Source organism: Myiozetetes cayanensis, unplaced genomic scaffold (genome assembly GCF_022539395.1).
Source record: "Myiozetetes cayanensis isolate MyiCay16 unplaced genomic scaffold, myiCay2020 scf13, whole genome shotgun sequence".
NCBI classification, from domain to species: Eukaryota; Metazoa; Chordata; class Aves; order Passeriformes; family Tyrannidae; genus Myiozetetes; species Myiozetetes cayanensis.
In genome coordinates this window covers 2,893,617-2,911,839 of record NW_026086937.1, presented here as the reverse complement: position 1 = coordinate 2,911,839, position 18,223 = coordinate 2,893,617, and the positions used below count along the sequence as shown (strand labels likewise).

Genomic DNA, 18,223 nt, shown 5'->3' with positions numbered 1-18,223 from the left:
GTTCCTTGTCCCCCGGCCGTGCCCGGGGCCGGTTCCGCTCCCCGGCCGGCAGCGCTTCCTCCCGGAACCAGCGGGGCGGTGCCGGGGCGGTCCCTGCCCATCCCCGCCCACCCCGCCATGGCCGCTCGGCTGCTCCTGCGGGCGGCGCGGCCGCTCCTGCCGCCGGCCGGGCCCGGGCGGGGCGTGCCGGGCCCCGCGCTGGGCGCCGCGTTCGGCTCCGGGCCCCCCCCCGAGAAGAAGCGATGGCTCCGAGCGCACCTGGAGATGCAGCGGCTGCAGGCGCCGCCGCGGCGGCGGTGAGGGCCGGGCGGGGGAGGGATGCAACCGGGGCCCCAGAAATCGGGGGAATCAAAACGTTTGGGCACCGTCTCGTCGCGCTTCGGAGAGGGATGGGTTTGGCTCCGCAGGTCGGCGAAGCAGCCCCGGTTGAGCGCGGCAGGCAGGGGGTGATGCGGAACCCACGCGGCGCGGATTTAAACGCCGGGTTTGGTGCCGTTCAGGCGCAGTTTCGTTCCCCGTGGAGCAGCCCGAGAGCTGCTCGCGGGTAGCTCGCCCTGTCCCTGAGCCGGTGCCCTTCCCGCAGGTCCGAGCAGCCCAACTGGGATTACCACGCCGAGATCCAGGCCTTCAGCCACCGCCTGCAGGAGGACTTCTCCCTGGAGCTGCTCAAGACGGCGTTCGTCAATCGCTGTTACCTGGAGGGCGAGGCGGAGCGGCGCCGGCGGCTCGGCGTGGACAAGGACGCGGTCGCCCTGAGCCTGCGGGACAACGCGAGCCTGGCCGAGCAGGGGCTGCGCTTCGCCCGCTCCTACCTCACACAGCGCTTCCAGAGCGCCTACCCCGCCTTACCCGCCCAGGGCGTGCGAGCCCTCGTGGATTTCCTCACCGGGCAGGAACGCGTCTCGTTCGTGGCTCGAAACCTCTCCCTCCAGGACCTGGCGCTTTGCAGGGACTTCCCCGCCCCGCCGCAGGTGCTGCGGAGGACGTTCCTGGCCGTGATAGGAGCCCTGCTGGAAAGCAGCGGGGCGGAGAGGACGGGCATCTTTGTCAGGGTACGTCCAGTGAACTGGCTTTTGTGCCTCGACGGCCAGAACTCCGGGGAAATTGCCAGTACCTGTAACGAGAGAATTTGATAATGACATCTCTTGGGTGGTGGCGGTGGTCAGGTGGGGTTTTGGGGTTTTTGAGTTGGGTTCTTTTTTTGTCGTTAAGAAGCACAGGCTGAAGCACATACTTCTGATTTACAATGGTGATATTAGTATTTGCTGACACTTGCTAAGGGAAAGCATTGTATTCCATGTACTGTACTATCAGGTAATGAAATTATTCCATGTGAGATCACGTATATCTTAAATTTAAGAAAAAAAACAAACACAAATACATTTTATATAAACAGGGCCTGAGATTATAGGTTTTGCATGTAGGCGTGCAAGCACCTAAAGATATTTCATACAAAAACGTTGAATTCAGTATAACAAAGTAGTTTTAGTAAGTGGTGTCATTTCAGTCATGCTTTTAACTTAGTTTTGCAACGGAGAAGTGTTTGTTAAAATCTTCTTTCTCATACAAGACCATTTGGAGGTCTCTTTAAGAGCAAGCAGCAGTTTACAAGCAAGAGAGTAATCCAAACAGGTTGAAGTCCTCAGGGTTTGCCTGTTCCCTCCAGCCTGTGTGCAGAACTCATGTGATGGCCAAGTTCTTGCTTAGCCCCAGCCCGTTGCTGAACTCTTGCTCACGTCTGTTGTCACAGGTCCTCTCTCAGGCTGGTGCTGTTCCTTCCCTGGGTCTGGGGGCTGACTTTGCCCTGGACACTCTGTCAGTGGCTAAACCAGAGCCAGAGCTGCCCAGTGTATCAGCTCTGCTCCACCAGGATGGGGCACTGAGGCATCTGTCTCATTCATTTCACAGTTTGTTGTCAGCTGTGTTAATGCCTCTTCATACTGTGTTTTCATTAGGAGACACCAGAAGCTCAAGCCATTAATTGTAACTTCTAAATTCTTCTCGTTTAGGACTTCTTAATTCCCCAGCTGATCGGAAAAGACCTGTTTGAGATCTGGGAAGTTGTAAATCCTATGGGCTTACTGGTGGAAGAACTGGCCAAGAGGAATATCTCTGCTCCAGAGCCAAGAATTACCAGACAGCTGGGAGTCAGCACAGTTCTGCCAGTGTACTTTGTTGGGTTGTACTGGTTAGTACAGTATTCATTTAAAATGGCATGGATTTAACTGGGGGAGAGGGGAGGAGGGAAGAACATCACAGCTGCCTGGCTGTGGAGGGATCGCTTATCCAGGGCTTTGGGAAGGGTAGGGTCACCAAGGGATTGAAGAGAGTCTCATTTTATATTCCAGAGAAGGTTTTTAATTTTGAAATCACAGGCACTGAAAACTAGGCAAGAGGAGTGTCTGTGTCCAGGGAAGACTTGGAAGTGCCAGTTGTCCCCAGTGCTTTTGTGTCAAGTGTGGTCAGGTCTCTTGCCCCAGGGTGACATCACCTCTCTGGGGCAGGACAAAACCCACATCACTGCTGCTTTGCTGAATGAACTGCAGATAAACACCTGGGAAGGCTGCCTTAATTTGTTCTGATTTATCATGCTTTGGTTTATGTAACTTCTAATAAAAAGAAAGCAACTTGGATTATTTTTCTTCTGGGACCCCTGGTGTCGCTTCATGAACTGCTCCCATTCAGTGCCCACAGGTGTTGATTAAGCAGAGCTGAGCAGAGAGAGAGCTTCTCTATCAGGCCTTTTGAAGCAGTTTGAAAATGCTTCCTTACCAGGGGAGGAGCCAAGACAAAGGCATTTCAGTTCCTGTTTAAGGGAAGCAGAGTAAGGAATTTGCATGTTTTTAACAGGGTTAACAAATCGAATGCTGTAAAGAATCCATAATATGCTAGGAATCTAAATGAACAGAGTGGTGTTATTCCAAGAAATGGACACATTCCTGATCTGAGTTCCCACTGCTGAATATGCAGTCACTTTGCAGGAAAGACCAACAGGAATGTTCAGATTGCGTGTAATAGAAATCACCTTCGGTATTCACAGAACACTGGGGGGAAAAAAACCAGTCTATTTTATTCACGGTACACAGCAGTGCTGATGATTTCCTGGGGAAAACATTTGTAATTTTCCTTTCTTCTCCCCAAGTGACAAGAAGATGTTGGCTGAAGGCCCTGGGGAGACGCTGCTGGCTGCAGAGGAAGAGGCTGCGCGGGTGGCCCTGCGGAAGCTCTACGGGTACACGGAGAACAGGAGACCTTGGGACTACTCAAAACCCAAACAAGGATTGGCAGCTCAGAAGGCAATCAGCAGCAGCTAAAATGCTAACAGGCATCTCTGGTTTCTCGTAAGAATTAGAAAGCCTTCTATGCAGAATGTACATGTATTTAGTTTGTTTTTCTGGCCTGCAGTGCTTGAGAGTTCCAAATCGAATACGGTGTTAAAATGAATAAAGTCTCTTTGTTTTGCACATTGTTTAATATTTTCTCATTTTTCTAAACAGAAAAAAAAAATATCCTTAATGTGAACTTTTGCCTTTTGGCTGAGTTTTTACAAGTACCACCTTTTTAATGATGTTTAATGATATGTGACAAGACCTGTCTAGAAACGGATTTCGTGGATGCTTCCTTGGAGATTATTTGGAGAGGACTGTTAATAAGAGGAGTTGAATTTATGTGTGCAGCATCAGTCTTTGGATTGCATCTGGATTCGTTTGTCCTTAAGCTTGTGCAAACATCGAATGAGAGGATGATGCTGACACTGGTGGTGATCCAAACTTTTGAGGTCTTACTTCTTGCATGCAAATTTTATTTGCCATGCACATTGGTTGCTGTTGTTGGAGCATGAAAGGTTCCTAAAATTTTTAAAAATGTCTCTATTGCAAAACTAGAAATGAGTGAAAATAAGGATCATGGAGGCCTGAACCTACAGAAATTGGGGAACAACATGACTTCATGTTCAGGCTATAAAATAAGGTTTTCCTTATTTTCTCTTTTTTTCTCTTTCTGGTACTTCTCCTGTTTAGTGATCACATGACTGAGGTACTGGATTTAGTGAAGTCAGTGTTTTGTTTGCACTATCTGTAGCTATTTTAATACAACTCCAAATAGATGGAAGGACAGTTAGGAATAACTCAGGTACCTTACCTGCATGATATTCCTGTGAAATGCCATAGAAACTGAGCATGTCTATCACAGGGCTGCAGATGGGTGAGGACTGTGGCTCTTTAGAATAGTTTTCTTCAAAAAATGAGTGTGAGTCTGTGACAAGCTGGGACTGAGCCCCGAAAGGAAGAACTGGATGTAAGACAGGGGTTCAGGAAGTGTTTTCTGTTTTATCCCATTGTGAGCCAAAGAAGACATCAGGTAATTGATGTTGGTGTCCAACACCCATCCCTTTGCCTTTGGAATTACTGGAGGACATTTGGCAGCAGGAGGTTCCTCCCGGCCCTGCCGTGGCAGTGAGTGCTGGCTCTGCTGCTGGGGACAGATTTATCGGTGTGTCCAAGCAGAAGAAGTGTCTGCCTGTGATCCAGGAGCGTCTCCAGCCTGGCTGTGACCTGCATCTTACCCATTTACAAAACGCTGAGGTGGCTGGAGAGCAGCAAAAGCTCCCTGCTGGGGGATGGCTGGTGGGAAAGCTGCAAGACAAAAAAAAGGAGAGCAGAGAGAGATCAGTGGAGCATAAAATGTGCATAAAACCGCTTAAGTGAAAAATTCCAGCCAGGTAATCTATTACTGCTTACATAAGCAAAGCCAATAAGGTCAGTCTGTTCCAGGGGAGTAACAGCGAAATTTGAAAAGATGGTAAAATTACTCGTGCTATTTTTAATTTCTAGATGAGGTTGTTTCTCTTTACCTATTTTAAAAGGGCAGTAGTGAAGGTGGGGTTTTTTTACAGCCAAAGTTTGATTTACCTACTCTTTTTTTTAAATACATATTAATGTATTTTGAGATAGAGAAAAAAAGCCAATTTATGGCAGTTTGTCTTTCTAAAAATATTTAAGGTCTTATTACTGTGGCTTTATAGTTTGGAATATGGGCCTAGGTCATAGGAGAAGAGGATTACTGAATACTGTGCTGAAAAAAGCTGAGTAATGCAAGATGAATCAGTTTACTGTGTGGCACATGTATGGAATATACTGAGCTCAAATGGAAAGACAGTTTGGGGACATGGAAAGAAAGGACTGGGTTTTTATAGAGGTGTGAGTGAAAAATGAGCTTTTATAAGAAAATGTGTCCTATTTTCAAGCTTTCAAAGGTCAAAACATTTTATATGGTACCTGTGCTGTGACTTCTGGCACTTAAGCATATATTTCAGGATTTACAGTTGTAGTAGTGGGATAATTTATGCACTTCAGATTAATACCCTTTTTTCCTTGTTTTTTTGAATCAGCAGCCATAAACAATATCTAAGTGGTGGTAAAAGATTATTTAAATTTACAGAAATCGGTATCTACAAAGTCTGGAGGAAGTGGCAGCTCAGAAACATCGTTTGTGAAATTCCAGGACAGTTTTGTTGTCTGAAAAGTGCTTTGAGAGCTGGTGGTGTTGATTATGAATATTGTATTTGTAAAGTTACCTAACAGTAGGAAAGGCTGTGTTCTTTAGCATTTATGGAATTTTGGAATGGGTTAACATCATCTCCAGAATCAACTTGGATCATGCTTTTCTGGCAGGTCAGTAATGAGACTGAGCATTCTGTTTTATCTCCTTCTTTTCAACTGCAGCTTCTTCTGGTTACAATAACCAGATATTTTGCTGTCCTTTTCTCTTAAAAAAAAAATAGCCCAGTAATAATTCCTGTATTAGTTGTTGCTGTGACTTAAAGAAAGGAGATTAAAACACAATCAGTTCACGGTTATCTCCGTGTTAATTCAGAGTTTGAAATTGCTGGTGAAAAGTTAAAGCTTTTATTGATATTTCTTATAACAAACTCCTGGGTTTTGTGATAAATCAAAAATTGAAATGAGGTGCTCTGGTGTGATGTTGCTATAAAAAGCCATGAAGAATTTGAAACATCAAAAGCTGTGTTGTCACTGTGTTTAGCAGGGCAGGGGGAGAGGGATGGTGCAGGTACAGAAGCATTAGAAGAGCCCTACTTTTCCTTGTTCTCAACTTCACTGAGTGCTGTGGTAAAGAGGCTCTAAACTATTTGGTTTTTCTTACATCAGAGCTTTGACGTTTAATATTGAGATGCACTCGGTGTGGAGATGCAAACACCCCTCTATGAGCAAAGATTGTTTCTGTCTTAGATCGATTCCACTGATCCAAGGGCTGGTTTTCCCTGTTTCCCATTTCAGTTTGCCTGAGAAATGGCAGGTACAGCGCTCACCAGTGGGTCAGTAAATAGCCACTGTCACAGTGTGAGGCTGCACAGGGGACACAGCTGATCTGTGACAGAATCAGAGCACTGAGGGCTGCTGGGGATCCTCAAATCACGGGCACGCTGCAAATGCAGCTCCTTGTGGTGCTCCTGAAAACTGGGGCTGGTCCTCGTTGGGACAGTGGTGGCTCTAGGGAGAAGGTAAAAGTTATCATCCCTTTCTATTTTTGTGTGAGAAGTGTAATTCTTCTGCGGCAGCTCTGCTGGTGACTCTGCTCTTGGACTTGCAGGTTTATGTTCCAACATGTTACCTGAAGTGCTACAGTGCAGGCATTGTTTGACTGTCAGGGACACGCTGGATCATCAAACAATCCATCCCCATCACAGCTGGGTGGTGGGATCCTTTCCCTAGAGAGGTTTTAGATGCCCTACATCTTCTGCTCCTGTTGCTCCAGCTGGGGACAATTGCAGAACCTCATTTTTCTGATATGTATGTCTTACCTCTGGAACTATTCGTTGCCAGTTGTGCTCGCTTGTCCTTATACCAATGTTCTTTAGCAGAAGAAATCTTGATTTTATTGACATTTGGGGAATTTTGCATTTAATTCCAAGGAGATTAAAATTTCTTCAAGTTTTGCATGTGCTTGAGAGCTCCCCTTTAGAGGGCATCTTAATAGCTCTGCAGCCCCGTGTTTTCTCTTGATTAGTATGGGATGGTTTTATAAATCAGAGCAACATTTGTTTTAATAACTTGAGCAGCATTTTTAGATGAGTCACTACCTGACCTTTTCAGTTTAGTGTTCTTTGTCCTGAAGGCATGATTTTGGTCTAAAGTACTCAATTTTGGTTACTTGACACAGGAAACCGAAATGAATCACATCTGTAGGTAGATGTGCCTATTAAAGATGGTATTTTCAATAGTCATTTAAATGACTTGGCCAATATTTTGTAGCATTTCTAAATCTTAAAGAAAAGTTCTGAAAAAATGTTTTGATGTCCATCTTCAGAGAAACTTAACGCTGTTTAATGCAAGTTATTTCATAGCAGAGAGACACAATAGTCAGCTGTAGGCCTTTGCTTCTGGCAACAGATTCCATAGTTTCATGATTCCTACCTGTTCAGAAATCTGGTTATTTTAGGGGTTATTTCAATAGAACTAACAAAACAATCTGTGAAAATAATTCCAGCGTCAGAGAATGTTTGAGGAGGAAAAGAGTCCAGAGAGAAAATGGCTTCGTTAGTTGAGTGCTAGCCGAGCATTAACAGAAATTATTCTCTTTAATTTCAAGTGATGGGAACCGAAAATGTTTACAAAATATTTTTTTTTATAGTCCCTCAGGAAAAATATGGTTGCCAAATCTAAAAGTGTGTGATTGGAGGCTTCTTATTCCATTTCACAGACCTTCTGCCTCAAGTAGTGACTGTGGCAATGAGCTTGGTAGAGCTCCTTTTATAATTTGATTGGGCTTTCATCACTAGGGAACTGCCAGGTTTGGATTGGAGTGATTTCCCTGTCATTTCCTGTTTGGAATATCAGAGTACAGTTCAGTTGTGCTTTTATGTTTCTTTTGCAGTAGAAATGTATGTTAAATATTTCATTTCTGTCTCAAACATCATGTGATGCTTCACCAGCATGTTTTCAGTCAGTCAGTTTTCAACAACCTGTATCCACCAGGCAGCGAGACAACACTTGGAGAAGGGAAAAAAAATAAAAAAATAAGATGACATTCATACTGGCATTTTGCAGATCCCCCCCATGGCAATTTATTATTGCTGCTGCTGCTGCTTTGATTGTTTTAGGATGACTGTAGATGCACAAGCCCACTCCATTTCACTCCAAGACCCACAACATTGCATATTTTTCTCCCAGGGGCTGGCAGCAGCCAGCAGGCAGGCTGCTGAAGGTCATGGAAATCTAGACCAGTAGCAAACTGTTAATTATTCACAGGTTTCGGAATTAGCTCGTTTATTTCGTGGTTTATTTCTCTGGAAGTTTCTTGTTGAACTTGTTGGTCCCTGATTGTTTATTTCAACTGCCCACTGCGAGCTTGGCTGTAAGATCAAGTGTTTAGGAGATGGTCATGGATCAGATTGAATTTTGTTGATGTCATTACCTCGTGAGAGACAAAACCAGGCTATTTAAAAATAACAAATTTGGACATTCTTTTTCTTGGTTAAGAGGACTGTACTCATAATTTCCTAGTAACCAAAAACTTCAGGGGTCCAATGATAACAAAAATAACAATAAAGTCTGATAAAATTTGGAATACATTTCAAAATCTTCCTTTAGAGAAAAATTCCCTCTATTGCAGAAGGGATTTGTTGCAAGTGCCAGTACCCACCACTGAGTTACCTGGCTCTTACCAGATGAGTTCTGAAACCTGCAAGGAATGCTTTTTCTGCTTCAAGATAATTTCCATTTTTGAAGCGCAGTACCCAATGACAAGACATCCTTTTGGCATGAAGATGCCATTCCAAAGAGTTCACCATGAACAAATGGTTAGTTGGATTTCATCGTACAGGGGGATGAAAATTGGCTGTCGAGGGGTCTGAGGCCAATTGTGGGCATTGCCTGGCAGCGCTGAGGGGCTCCAGCAAAGAAACAAAACACATTTCGGAGCAAAACTGAGATTGCAGAGAGGAATCTGATGGTTCAATGACAGTTGGGTGCTCAGTTTATAGTGAGGAAATAGAGAAAGAATTAAACCCTTTGGCAGGTGGGTTTGAACGGCGATCTCTGCCCATGAAGGAAAGGAAAGAGTGGGAGTGTAGAACAAGAGTTCACCCTGGTAAACATCTAGCTCAGTAACAATGGAAATTTTTCACTGAATGAAACCTTTCTACGTTGTTACTTCGCTTAAATTGTTTTCATTTTGGATGATAACACTCCTGTCTCTGAATCAGCAAAGCTGTGAGGGGACGGGGCAGCTGATGGGCAGGCCGGGCTCAGCTCTGCTATCTCCTGCCTGCACGTGGGACATTTCGGTCGAGCACTTATCTGTGGGCACAGGGGCACCTGCAGGGAGGGGACAGGAACCTGAGGGGTAGTTCTGCCATCAGAGCACTGTTTGTAAGCTGGCTGTGAATAGATCAAACCTGAAAGCAGTAAAACACTGAGGTCTCGCCCAACCACCCACAAGGAGGAGCAGGATGTAAAACCTCTGTGCATTCATAAGGTGGATCTTGATGGTTTAGGACAGTCAAGGTGGACTTGGAGAGTTCTAAAAAAGTTTTAGTAGCAGTTTTACAAATTCCAACAATTACAAGAGACTTGGAGTCCTAATTTGTAAAAAATGCTATACTTCCCTTAAAGCTTCTGTAGTACTTTTGTTTCCATATTTGGGATAATCTATTAACTGTCAGATTCCTTTTCCCCGTCAATTTTTCTCATCCACAGTAGTCTAGAGGACCTTGATGGTTTTTTTTCGTTTTTAATTTGTTTTTATATCTCTAGCACATCAGTCTATGTATTTCTGAAATTTCTGTGTTCATCTCAGTAAGACACTTCTCTTTATGCTCTGAGCAGCCATGATCCCAAATTTTTCATTCACTATGCTGTTTCAGGGTATTTATTCATTCTCTTCTGTTAACTCCTTGTCTACAAACCAAAACCAGGTTTTGCTCTACTCAGGCTGCAGCAATATTCTGAACACTAATTCTTTTCCCACTGCCAAAACACAGTAGGTGGAATATTACTGTGCCTTAATTCTTTGATTGTTTCTGGTGGTTGTTTTGTTGTTGGGTTTAATTTATGTAAGCATGTAACTAGTAAATATTCAACACTCCTGCTGTGTCATGAAAAAGGCTTCTTTTGCTGTACAGCAGAAGGTACAAGAGGACTGAATGTCTGGGGATTCATTTTCCCTGTTAAATTAGTTATTCTAAACAATTGGAATAAATGGCATGGAGAGAAAGTGCTAAAATGCTACTGGTTTTAGTTGTGTTTTTCCCATGCATGGATTGAGATGAGGCTTCTCCTGCAGAAAACTTCCCCTGAGAGGATATTTGCAGCCACCAGGATTATCCATTTCTGTCCACTGCAACTGCACTGGCCTGTGCTGCATTCTCTGGGGGGTCTTTCTGAGTTTTGTACATCTTGTTGGTGCTTTAACTTTTAACCTGCTAGTGTCACCAGTCAAAAATAAAGCCCTTCCCTCTGCTCTTAGAACAAGAGAAATTCTCAAGGATTAATGGAAAAAATCTTGGTGACGAGGTCTCAGATTTTAAATTACAGCAATGAGACATTCTACTGAAGTTCGTAGAATCAGGTTTCTTTTTGTAGTTGTCTTCTAAAATATCTTCTTTCAGAAATGGGGTGACTGGAAAACTTAATTTTCCCATATTCACATTACATAGATTATCTTCTGTACTGTTGTGTTTGAGAGTCTGACATCTAAAAAGCTCTATTTTCCCAAGTTTCACTATTTTATGTCCATCTCCATTGTTTTACTCTAAGATACTGTTCTTTTGCATCTCATTTCAAATTCAGATGGATGTTTCCATGATTTTTAGTTATTCTGAGACTTGTTTTATTCATTGATTTGATTTTGCAAACAAAAGAACATGCTACTTCTCCTGTCTATTTTAATATTATTTCCCTCATTGAAGATATTTGTCAAATTACCTGTAATTCTTTTTGCCCAATCTAAGGCAGTTCTAAGACAGCATTAGCCAATAGTAGTTTCCACAAATTAGACTGGCTAATCAATAATTTAGATTCATTAGTGGGAAGGAACAAAGGCCTCTCTTTATTCCCATGGGAGTTTTACAGAAAACAGGCAGGAAATGCTTAGCATCAAGTGGAAAAGGTACTGAAGAACTGAACTTCAAAATACATTGGGCTTTAAATATAAATCTCATTTGTCAGTCAGGAAATAACCTCTGTTTTTAAACTTTAATGGGGAAATTAAGTTGTTCCTGCTCAGATTTCTGGGAGAGCATTTCCTGGTTCAGTACTTTATGTAGCCAAGTACTACAGAAGTTCTGGGTGGTTTAGATGTCTGTTTAGGTTCTGTCTCTCCCTCTTCTAATTTAGAACTCAGAGTTGAACTATCTTTCCACCATCAAGGTCTGTCTTTCACCTCTTTGTCTCCTAAAGTTGAGGGTTTTTGTATCCTTGTTTTCTTCATATCAGTTCCACAACTTCTCTCTTCTGCCCATAAAAATAAAAATACTATCAAGATGAACTTAAAAATAAAACACATTCACCTTGCATGCAGGATACTCCCATGACAGATGTTTTGCCTTCCCTGCAACTGTATATAGGCATGTTCTTTCCACTAACTAGTCTGTGATTACAAACTGGAAGGTGATCGTGTGCACTTAAGGCATGATGGAAATTGGAGAGCTGTGTCAAATTAAGGGGCAGGCAGGGTTGAAATATTGATGACCTTTCAACATCAGTGAGCAAGCTGGAAAGCAGCAGGTGAATCATGTCTCCTCGGAATTTCTCGCTGAAATCGAGAAATTAGAAATTCCTGCAGCCTTGGGATAAGTCCATCTGCTGAAATGTCCTGTTGAACTAGACTGGATTACACCATGAGCTGGGACAATCCTGCACTCACAAATCCCCCACTGAAATAAAGGCAGATCTGTTTTCACTGAGCATGGTGCCTGAAGGAATTCATAGATCTTAAGGCAATAAAACAATTGTCATTTTAGGCAGGCCCCCAGAAGATCCAGCTCAGCCAGGAGAGCACAGTATTTAGTTAAAAACTGCAGGCACAATTTCAGTAACAGAAGTTGTTCACTCTTCTGAACAACTCCCTAAACAGCTAAAACTCATTAATAGAATTTTATTTTTTTAATCTGATCAATGGATATGCTTTTTCTGTTTGTTTTATGAGAAGAATGAGAAGAGAAGAAGATGAAGAAAGCCTAAGGAGAGCATTTCCATGAGAGAGATGTTAATTGTTTAGTTAACTTGAAAAATTGAAGACAGGTAGGTGTACAGGACAATTAGTGTACATGGGAGTCCAGCCAGGAAATCTCAGTCCTTCCCACTGAAAAACTTCAAGTGGATACAACAAAACTCCAAGGTAATAGATTTCATTCAGACAAAAGGAATCATATTTTTAATAACACTGCTTTTAGGATGTCACTGATTCGATTAATTTCAATTCAAATTTCCCACTAAATTTAGAAAAATTAATGACTGGAAGAAGCTCATCTAAATTATCATTTACAAGAGAACCTTCATTTGTAGCAATTACCCAGCACAGAACATTAAACTGAGAGGAAAGATACTTCAGGCTTTTCAACCTCCTTTGACGTTGATCTGTTAACTTTGGAAGGACATTTTACACCTTTATAGCCCTCTGCTTAAAAACCTGTCTGGTTTGTTCAGATTAATTGGAAAATTCCAGTTTGCTTTGCATTAAGGAGAATATGTGTCTTGCTATTAATGCCTGATACTCTATCCAGCTTCCATCTATCTCACTAAGAAACTGTAAAAGCTGTAGACAGGTCAAACTATTTAGAGAGGAATCTAAAGAAGAATTGCTTTTCCTGGCTCTGTTTTTTGGTCTTTTTGATACGTCCTGCTTCTGCTGGCTCTTGTTTTTGTGTCTCTCACGTTCAATCATTTTTGTCTGACCATTTTCTTGCATTAAATTGTCCAGATTTAAGTAACTGTCAACAGGCAGCATGATTTATATAAACATTACTCTGACTTTCTCTTGTGCTGATCTCTTATCAAAATGCATCTATTCGTTAATAAAAAGCTGCTGATTAAATAAGGCCAGGCCCAGATGCAGTAATTTATGCTCAGCTGACTGAACCTTGAGCAGAGTGTATCAGTGAACATTCTGGCCTTGTTCTTTCTTAATATTTTCAGAAAACCCTTCATATACAAATATTGCAGCAGCAGTTTACCACCGAGCCGATATACCTAATCCCAGGATTAATTTTATATGCCCATCAGTAGTGAAGCAAGAAGGATTTAATAGCCCATTAGCCTTTCAGCATGATAATTTTCACGTCACTTATCCTGCTGGGTTAATTGCTTCAAAATGGATATTTATTGACCTCAATCCTAGAGGCAAACAGAGAATGTCTTATTCATCTCCCCAATGTACATTCTTAGACTTTTGTTTCTTTTGGTCCTGACGAAAAGTCCCCTAGATTATGTGTTTGTATATTATAATTTATACCCTATTGGCCCATATTTAAGAGCTTAACGAAGCAGCATCTTTCTGATATTAATATGCACAACTGCAATTTTAAGTTCTATTTTTTTATGTAAAGAGAAACATTGGAAGCATAAAAAAAAAAAATCAACGTTTTACCTCTTGTTAGGAGAACAATTTTAATGCTAAAAGCTGTAGCAGGTGCAGCAGGGATTAAGCACTTTTGGAATAAACAGCTGGCCGGTATATTTCCAACTGCAAAATTCTGGTCACTGGGAGGAGAGAATGAAGAATTAATTTTGACAGAGAAGCTGTAGGAAAGGAAATTCGGGTTCTACAGCAGAGAAACAGAAAAATGTATTATGAAAAAGAAAAAAAGCTGAAGAGTAGAGTTTTTGTTTGTGTGTATTATTTGTGGATTGTTTCTGTTAGTGATTTAGAGAATACATAGGCTAGCTGTTTTGAGGGAATTAATCCCACAGATTTCAGGGGTATCTGTAAAAGGGTATATCCTCACACATGCCTGAAGTCTCATTCTATAGTTTCCTGGGGTAAATTTGCTTTATAAGATACAGAATGGAGAGGCTTGGTATTTACAAAGAGTGATTCTAAACCAAATTAACATTAACAAAGGTAATTTATCTGCTAGCAAAAGCCTGACTTGGTTTGATAGGCTTATCAAGTGCCTGAATAAGGGCAGAACTTCACGAAACAAATTAGAGCTAAAGGACTCCTATTGAGCTTCACCATTGAACAGTACTGGGATTTTCCCTGGGAGCTCAGCTCTGCATTTTACTGGCAATGACAATGTCAATGCCAGTGGTGTTGTTTTTATCAATGACTGTTCCTGTGTGGCACGTTCATGACAGGAGCAGTTGAAGCTGGATGTTCTCGCTGCGGTTCCAAACCACCTTTGACTCCAGCTGAAACAAAACCTGGCTGCCTGTAGCAACTCTGCTGCAGCAGGTGTGTGGCCAATCATTGCTCTCCAAAGTGTTTTTCCAGGAAAAAAACAAAACAAAACTTGTTTTTCAACCTTGAAACTTTTTTTTTTCCCCCTTAAATTTAGGTCGTCTACTTCAGGGCGTTTAGGTTATTGCTAAAGCTACAGTGTTATAGCGTGTTTTGTAAAAGGCAAAAAAAAAAAGAAGAAAATCTTCTGAATAGCAAGAAGAGCAGCATTTCAGAGAGAAGTGAAAAATTAGAGGATGCGGTGAGAATTTGGTCCTTAAAAGATTGGAAATATTTCCTGTTTGCTTTTAAGAATGTTATTTAAGAACTGGTGATTATTTAATGATTTAGTGATGTCTATTTTTCACTATGAATATCTTCTGCCATCCATACTAGAAAAAAAAAAAAAAAGGCATTGCATTCACTGAGTTTAAAACTTAAAACTGGTTGATCAGCTCACGTAAATCAGCATATCCAGAGGAATCAGAAGAGAAATGCCAAATTACTGATGCTGAACACCCAGTCCTAGATTTTTTAACTTAAACTATGAGGAAAATAGAGTGGATCAGATCCTGCTCCTTTGTGTACCGACGTCAGAGACACAAAACCTGACCCTAAATACATTGCACGGGGAATCATTAAACCTTAAAAGATTTTAAACACGCAGAGTGTTGCCAGGCAGTTTTGCAAATCGAATCACCGAATTATAAAGTGTGTTAACTTTTTTTTTTTTTAAACATTAATTTTGCGCACTGTTGAAAAATATTCCTTTGGGCATCTCTGTAAGGAACATCCAGGTTTGAATTCCAGCCAGAGCCAAGGGTTCCTCTGGGGTACAGATGGCCCTGCTCTCCCTGAGGGGGGAGCGGCCAGCCGGGCACCCACGGCCCAGTTCCCAGGAGGACACGGAGCACTTCTCATCTCCGTCACAAAAAAAAAAAGCAGGGACAGTGAGAGTGGCGTTCTCACAAACCCTGCTGGTGCGAACCGCCCTGGAGACCCTCACGGAACCCGGGTCACCCCCGGAAGGGGGCTCCGTGACTGAATTTCCAGACTTTTGGGAGACGGAGGGACACCCGGAGCGCTGGCCGTTCCCTCACGGAGCAGCCCTCGGTTGAGGGGCGGCGGGGCCCGCCTGGCGCTCACCCCGCAGTGTGAGGGGGGCGCGCCTGGAGCACCCTTGCTGGGCAGCGGGGAGATCCCTTCCTCCCCGAGAAAAGGCGAACACCGCTGTTTATCGATATTTTATTGATATTTTATTGATATTCTTCCACACCCCTCTCTCCCCCCGCCCCGCCGGGTCACGCCGGGTGACTCTGCCCCGCCGGAGGCGCCGCCCCGGGCGGGGGTCGCGGCGTGAGGGGCGGGCTGGCGGGCGTGAGGGAGGGGCTGCAGCGCGTCCTCCGGCGCGGGCGGGGGCGCTGCGGGCGCTGCGGGCTCCTCCGCCGCCGCCATCTCCGCCGCTGAGCTCATAAAGGTGTCGCGCAGGTTCCGCCCGGGCTCGTCATTCCGCCGCCCCGGGCCTGCTGCCGCCGCCGCCGCCGCTGCCGCTTTCCCCGCGCCGCGGTCCCTGCCCGCTCCCTCCTCCCTCCCTTCTTTCCTCCCTCGCGGGGCCGCCGCTCCGCGTCAGCGCCCACCGCGCTCCCGCCCCGGCCCCGTCGGCGGGCGCCGGTTGTGCCCTCCCCGCCCCTTCCTCCCCTGTCCGCCCGTCCCCCCCCTCCCGCCGGCCGGGCCCCGGAGCGCCGCCGCCGCCGCGGGGCTGTGAGCGGGGCCCGGCGCCGTGCCGGGCCGTCCCCTCGCCGGCGGGGCCATGGCCGCGAGCGCCAAGCGGAAGCAGGAGGAGAAGCACCTGAAGCTGCTGCGGGAGATGAGCAGCCTCCCGCCCAACCGCAAGTGCTTCGACTGCGACCAGCGCGGCCCCACCTACACCGACATGACCGTGGGCAGCTTCGTGTGCACCTCCTGCTCCGGCATCCTGTGAGTGAGTGAGTGAGTGAGGGCGTGAGTGAGGGCGGGCCCCGTCCCCCGGCGGCTCGGCCGCGGTGCCCTCCCTGCCGCCGGCCCGGCCACGTCTCCCGGGGAAGGGGAGGGGAGGGGAGGGGAGGAGGCCGCCGGGAGGCTTTCCCGGGCGCTGTCGCTGGAAATGCCCGTCGGAGCCCCCCGTTGCGGGGGCGGCTGGCGGGGTGTGCGGGGCTGGGGCACGGCCCCGAGCTCATCGCGGGGAGGTTTCTCCGGCACGCAGCAACCACCCCCACCTCCCGAACGGGTCGGAGGGGTGGTTAATTAAACAAGTGTGCCGAGAATACTCGTGGGAAGGGAAGAGGCACGTGGCTGAGCAGTTCACTGTCATGACAGTCTTGAAGACACCGACCCTCTCTGAATACGGAGTTTAGCTTTTACAGGTTTTAATTTAAGTTAAACCACCACCCTACCTTTCTTTGCAGCAAGTTATGCTTGGTAGTAGTTTGTAAGGCAACTTTCTGAGCTCCTGCTTAGTGGATAAACACTAATGGTTTAAGAGACTTGATTAGAAAAGTAGTAGAAGGTTGGGTTTTTTTTCCCCCTTATATCGATAACTTCCTACAAACTATATATATATCTAAACCTTGGAAAGGGATTGGCTCTGATAAAGTAATTGCATTTTTCCTGTTCCTCATTCCTGCGTGGGCCTCCGCACTGCTCCTCCCTTTTCCACCCATCCTCCTCTGAGATAACGTATATGAAACTAAGGGTTGAAGTCAGTCAGTTCTGAATTTCAGTCACACAGACATAACTTAAGGGAAAAACCCTACTGTCTTCAGTGCTATTACTATTAGCTAGATATATTTACCATTTTTTTTATGATTCTGTAGCATTGTGCTTGTGGGATGGAGCAGAATCAAAGAGTAGCCAAAGAAGTAATAAATAGTATGTCAAAGGATAGATTGGTGTTTGTAAGGGTTTTTGAGTTCATAAAAGGCGTTCAGGAGTCTGAACTAATTCCTGCCCCCTTAATACCCCAAACAGGCTTTCCAAGTAAGGTCAGGTGTTTTAGAAGTCAGTTGGTAGTTTTGAGCTTCAAAACAGAGCAAACATGTTAGTTCTGTGCTGAATTTACATGGAAAGAACTGCCTTTTATATTACTAGACAGCTAATTGGACTCGAGGTGTTTTAACTTCTGCTTGGTGTAGACTTTTGAACAGTCTTGATGCAAATACAGAAAATACATTTAGCTTGTGAAACTGAAAAGAGACTTTAGTTTTTCACACATACATGCTACTCAGCCAGCCAGCTCGGGCTATTGTTTGCTCTCTTAGCAAACTGTTATTTGTGCTGGCATGTGAAACTATTTTAAGCTACTGCACTGAGCTTATTTAATGGTTGCACATGTTCTTACTGGTTAGAATGACAGCGTGATAAAACCGCACCATGAGAGTATTTGTCTTCATTTTTCAGGCTTCTCGACCTTAATAGGCAGATATATTGTGAATGCTGCTGAGATGCTCGGTGTAGGTTCAGAAGGATCTGTTCCCTTTAGTTGCTGACTGGGAGGTGTGGACTACTAAAGTGTTTAGTCCAATTTACAGTAACCAAAAGGATGCAGTGGAACAGCTCTCAAACAGGGGACAGCTGCCACTTGATGTTGAGCTGACCATCGTTTGGGTGTCATGTGTAACGTGGATGTTGTGGCCACGCTTGAAGGAGGAAGACTTTCTGCAAAGAAGTGTTTAATGTATTGGCATTCAAATAAAATGCAGGTAGTTCTTTCGTTTTAAGGATGCAGTGTTTTGGTGTTGCTATAAAAAAGCTGTTTGGTTCTTACAGCTAGTAACACCTACACTGAAAG

The 18,223-nt window shown here is 44.4% G+C and overlaps 2 protein-coding genes across 11 annotated transcripts in view; both read left to right on the top strand.

The window, feature by feature from the left end:
* The first annotated feature begins 102 nt into the window (after window positions 1-102).
* On the top strand, window positions 103-3,464 carry MRPL44 (mitochondrial ribosomal protein L44). Its single transcript, XM_050307707.1, has 4 exons — window positions 103-296; window positions 584-1,052; window positions 2,010-2,188; window positions 3,143-3,464. Exons 1-4 carry the CDS (start codon window positions 118-120, stop codon window positions 3,312-3,314), a joined length of 999 nt encoding a protein of 332 aa, XP_050163664.1. The 5' UTR covers window positions 103-117; the 3' UTR covers window positions 3,315-3,464.
* A 12,469-nt stretch (window positions 3,465-15,933) lies between these two features.
* AGFG1 (ArfGAP with FG repeats 1) overlaps window positions 15,934-18,223 on the top strand; it is a 34,056-nt gene continuing 31,766 nt past the window's right edge. For 2 of the 10 annotated variants that reach the window (XM_050307932.1, XM_050307928.1), the window contains exon 1: window positions 15,940-16,374. In XM_050307932.1, the coding sequence (XP_050163889.1) occupies window positions 16,208-16,374 (167 nt within the window). In that variant the 5' untranslated portion in view covers window positions 15,940-16,207. Of the gene's footprint in view, window positions 16,379-18,223 lie in introns of all 10 variants that reach the window. The other 8 variants (XM_050307926.1, XM_050307929.1, XM_050307925.1 and 5 more) reach the window with 8 other exon arrangements.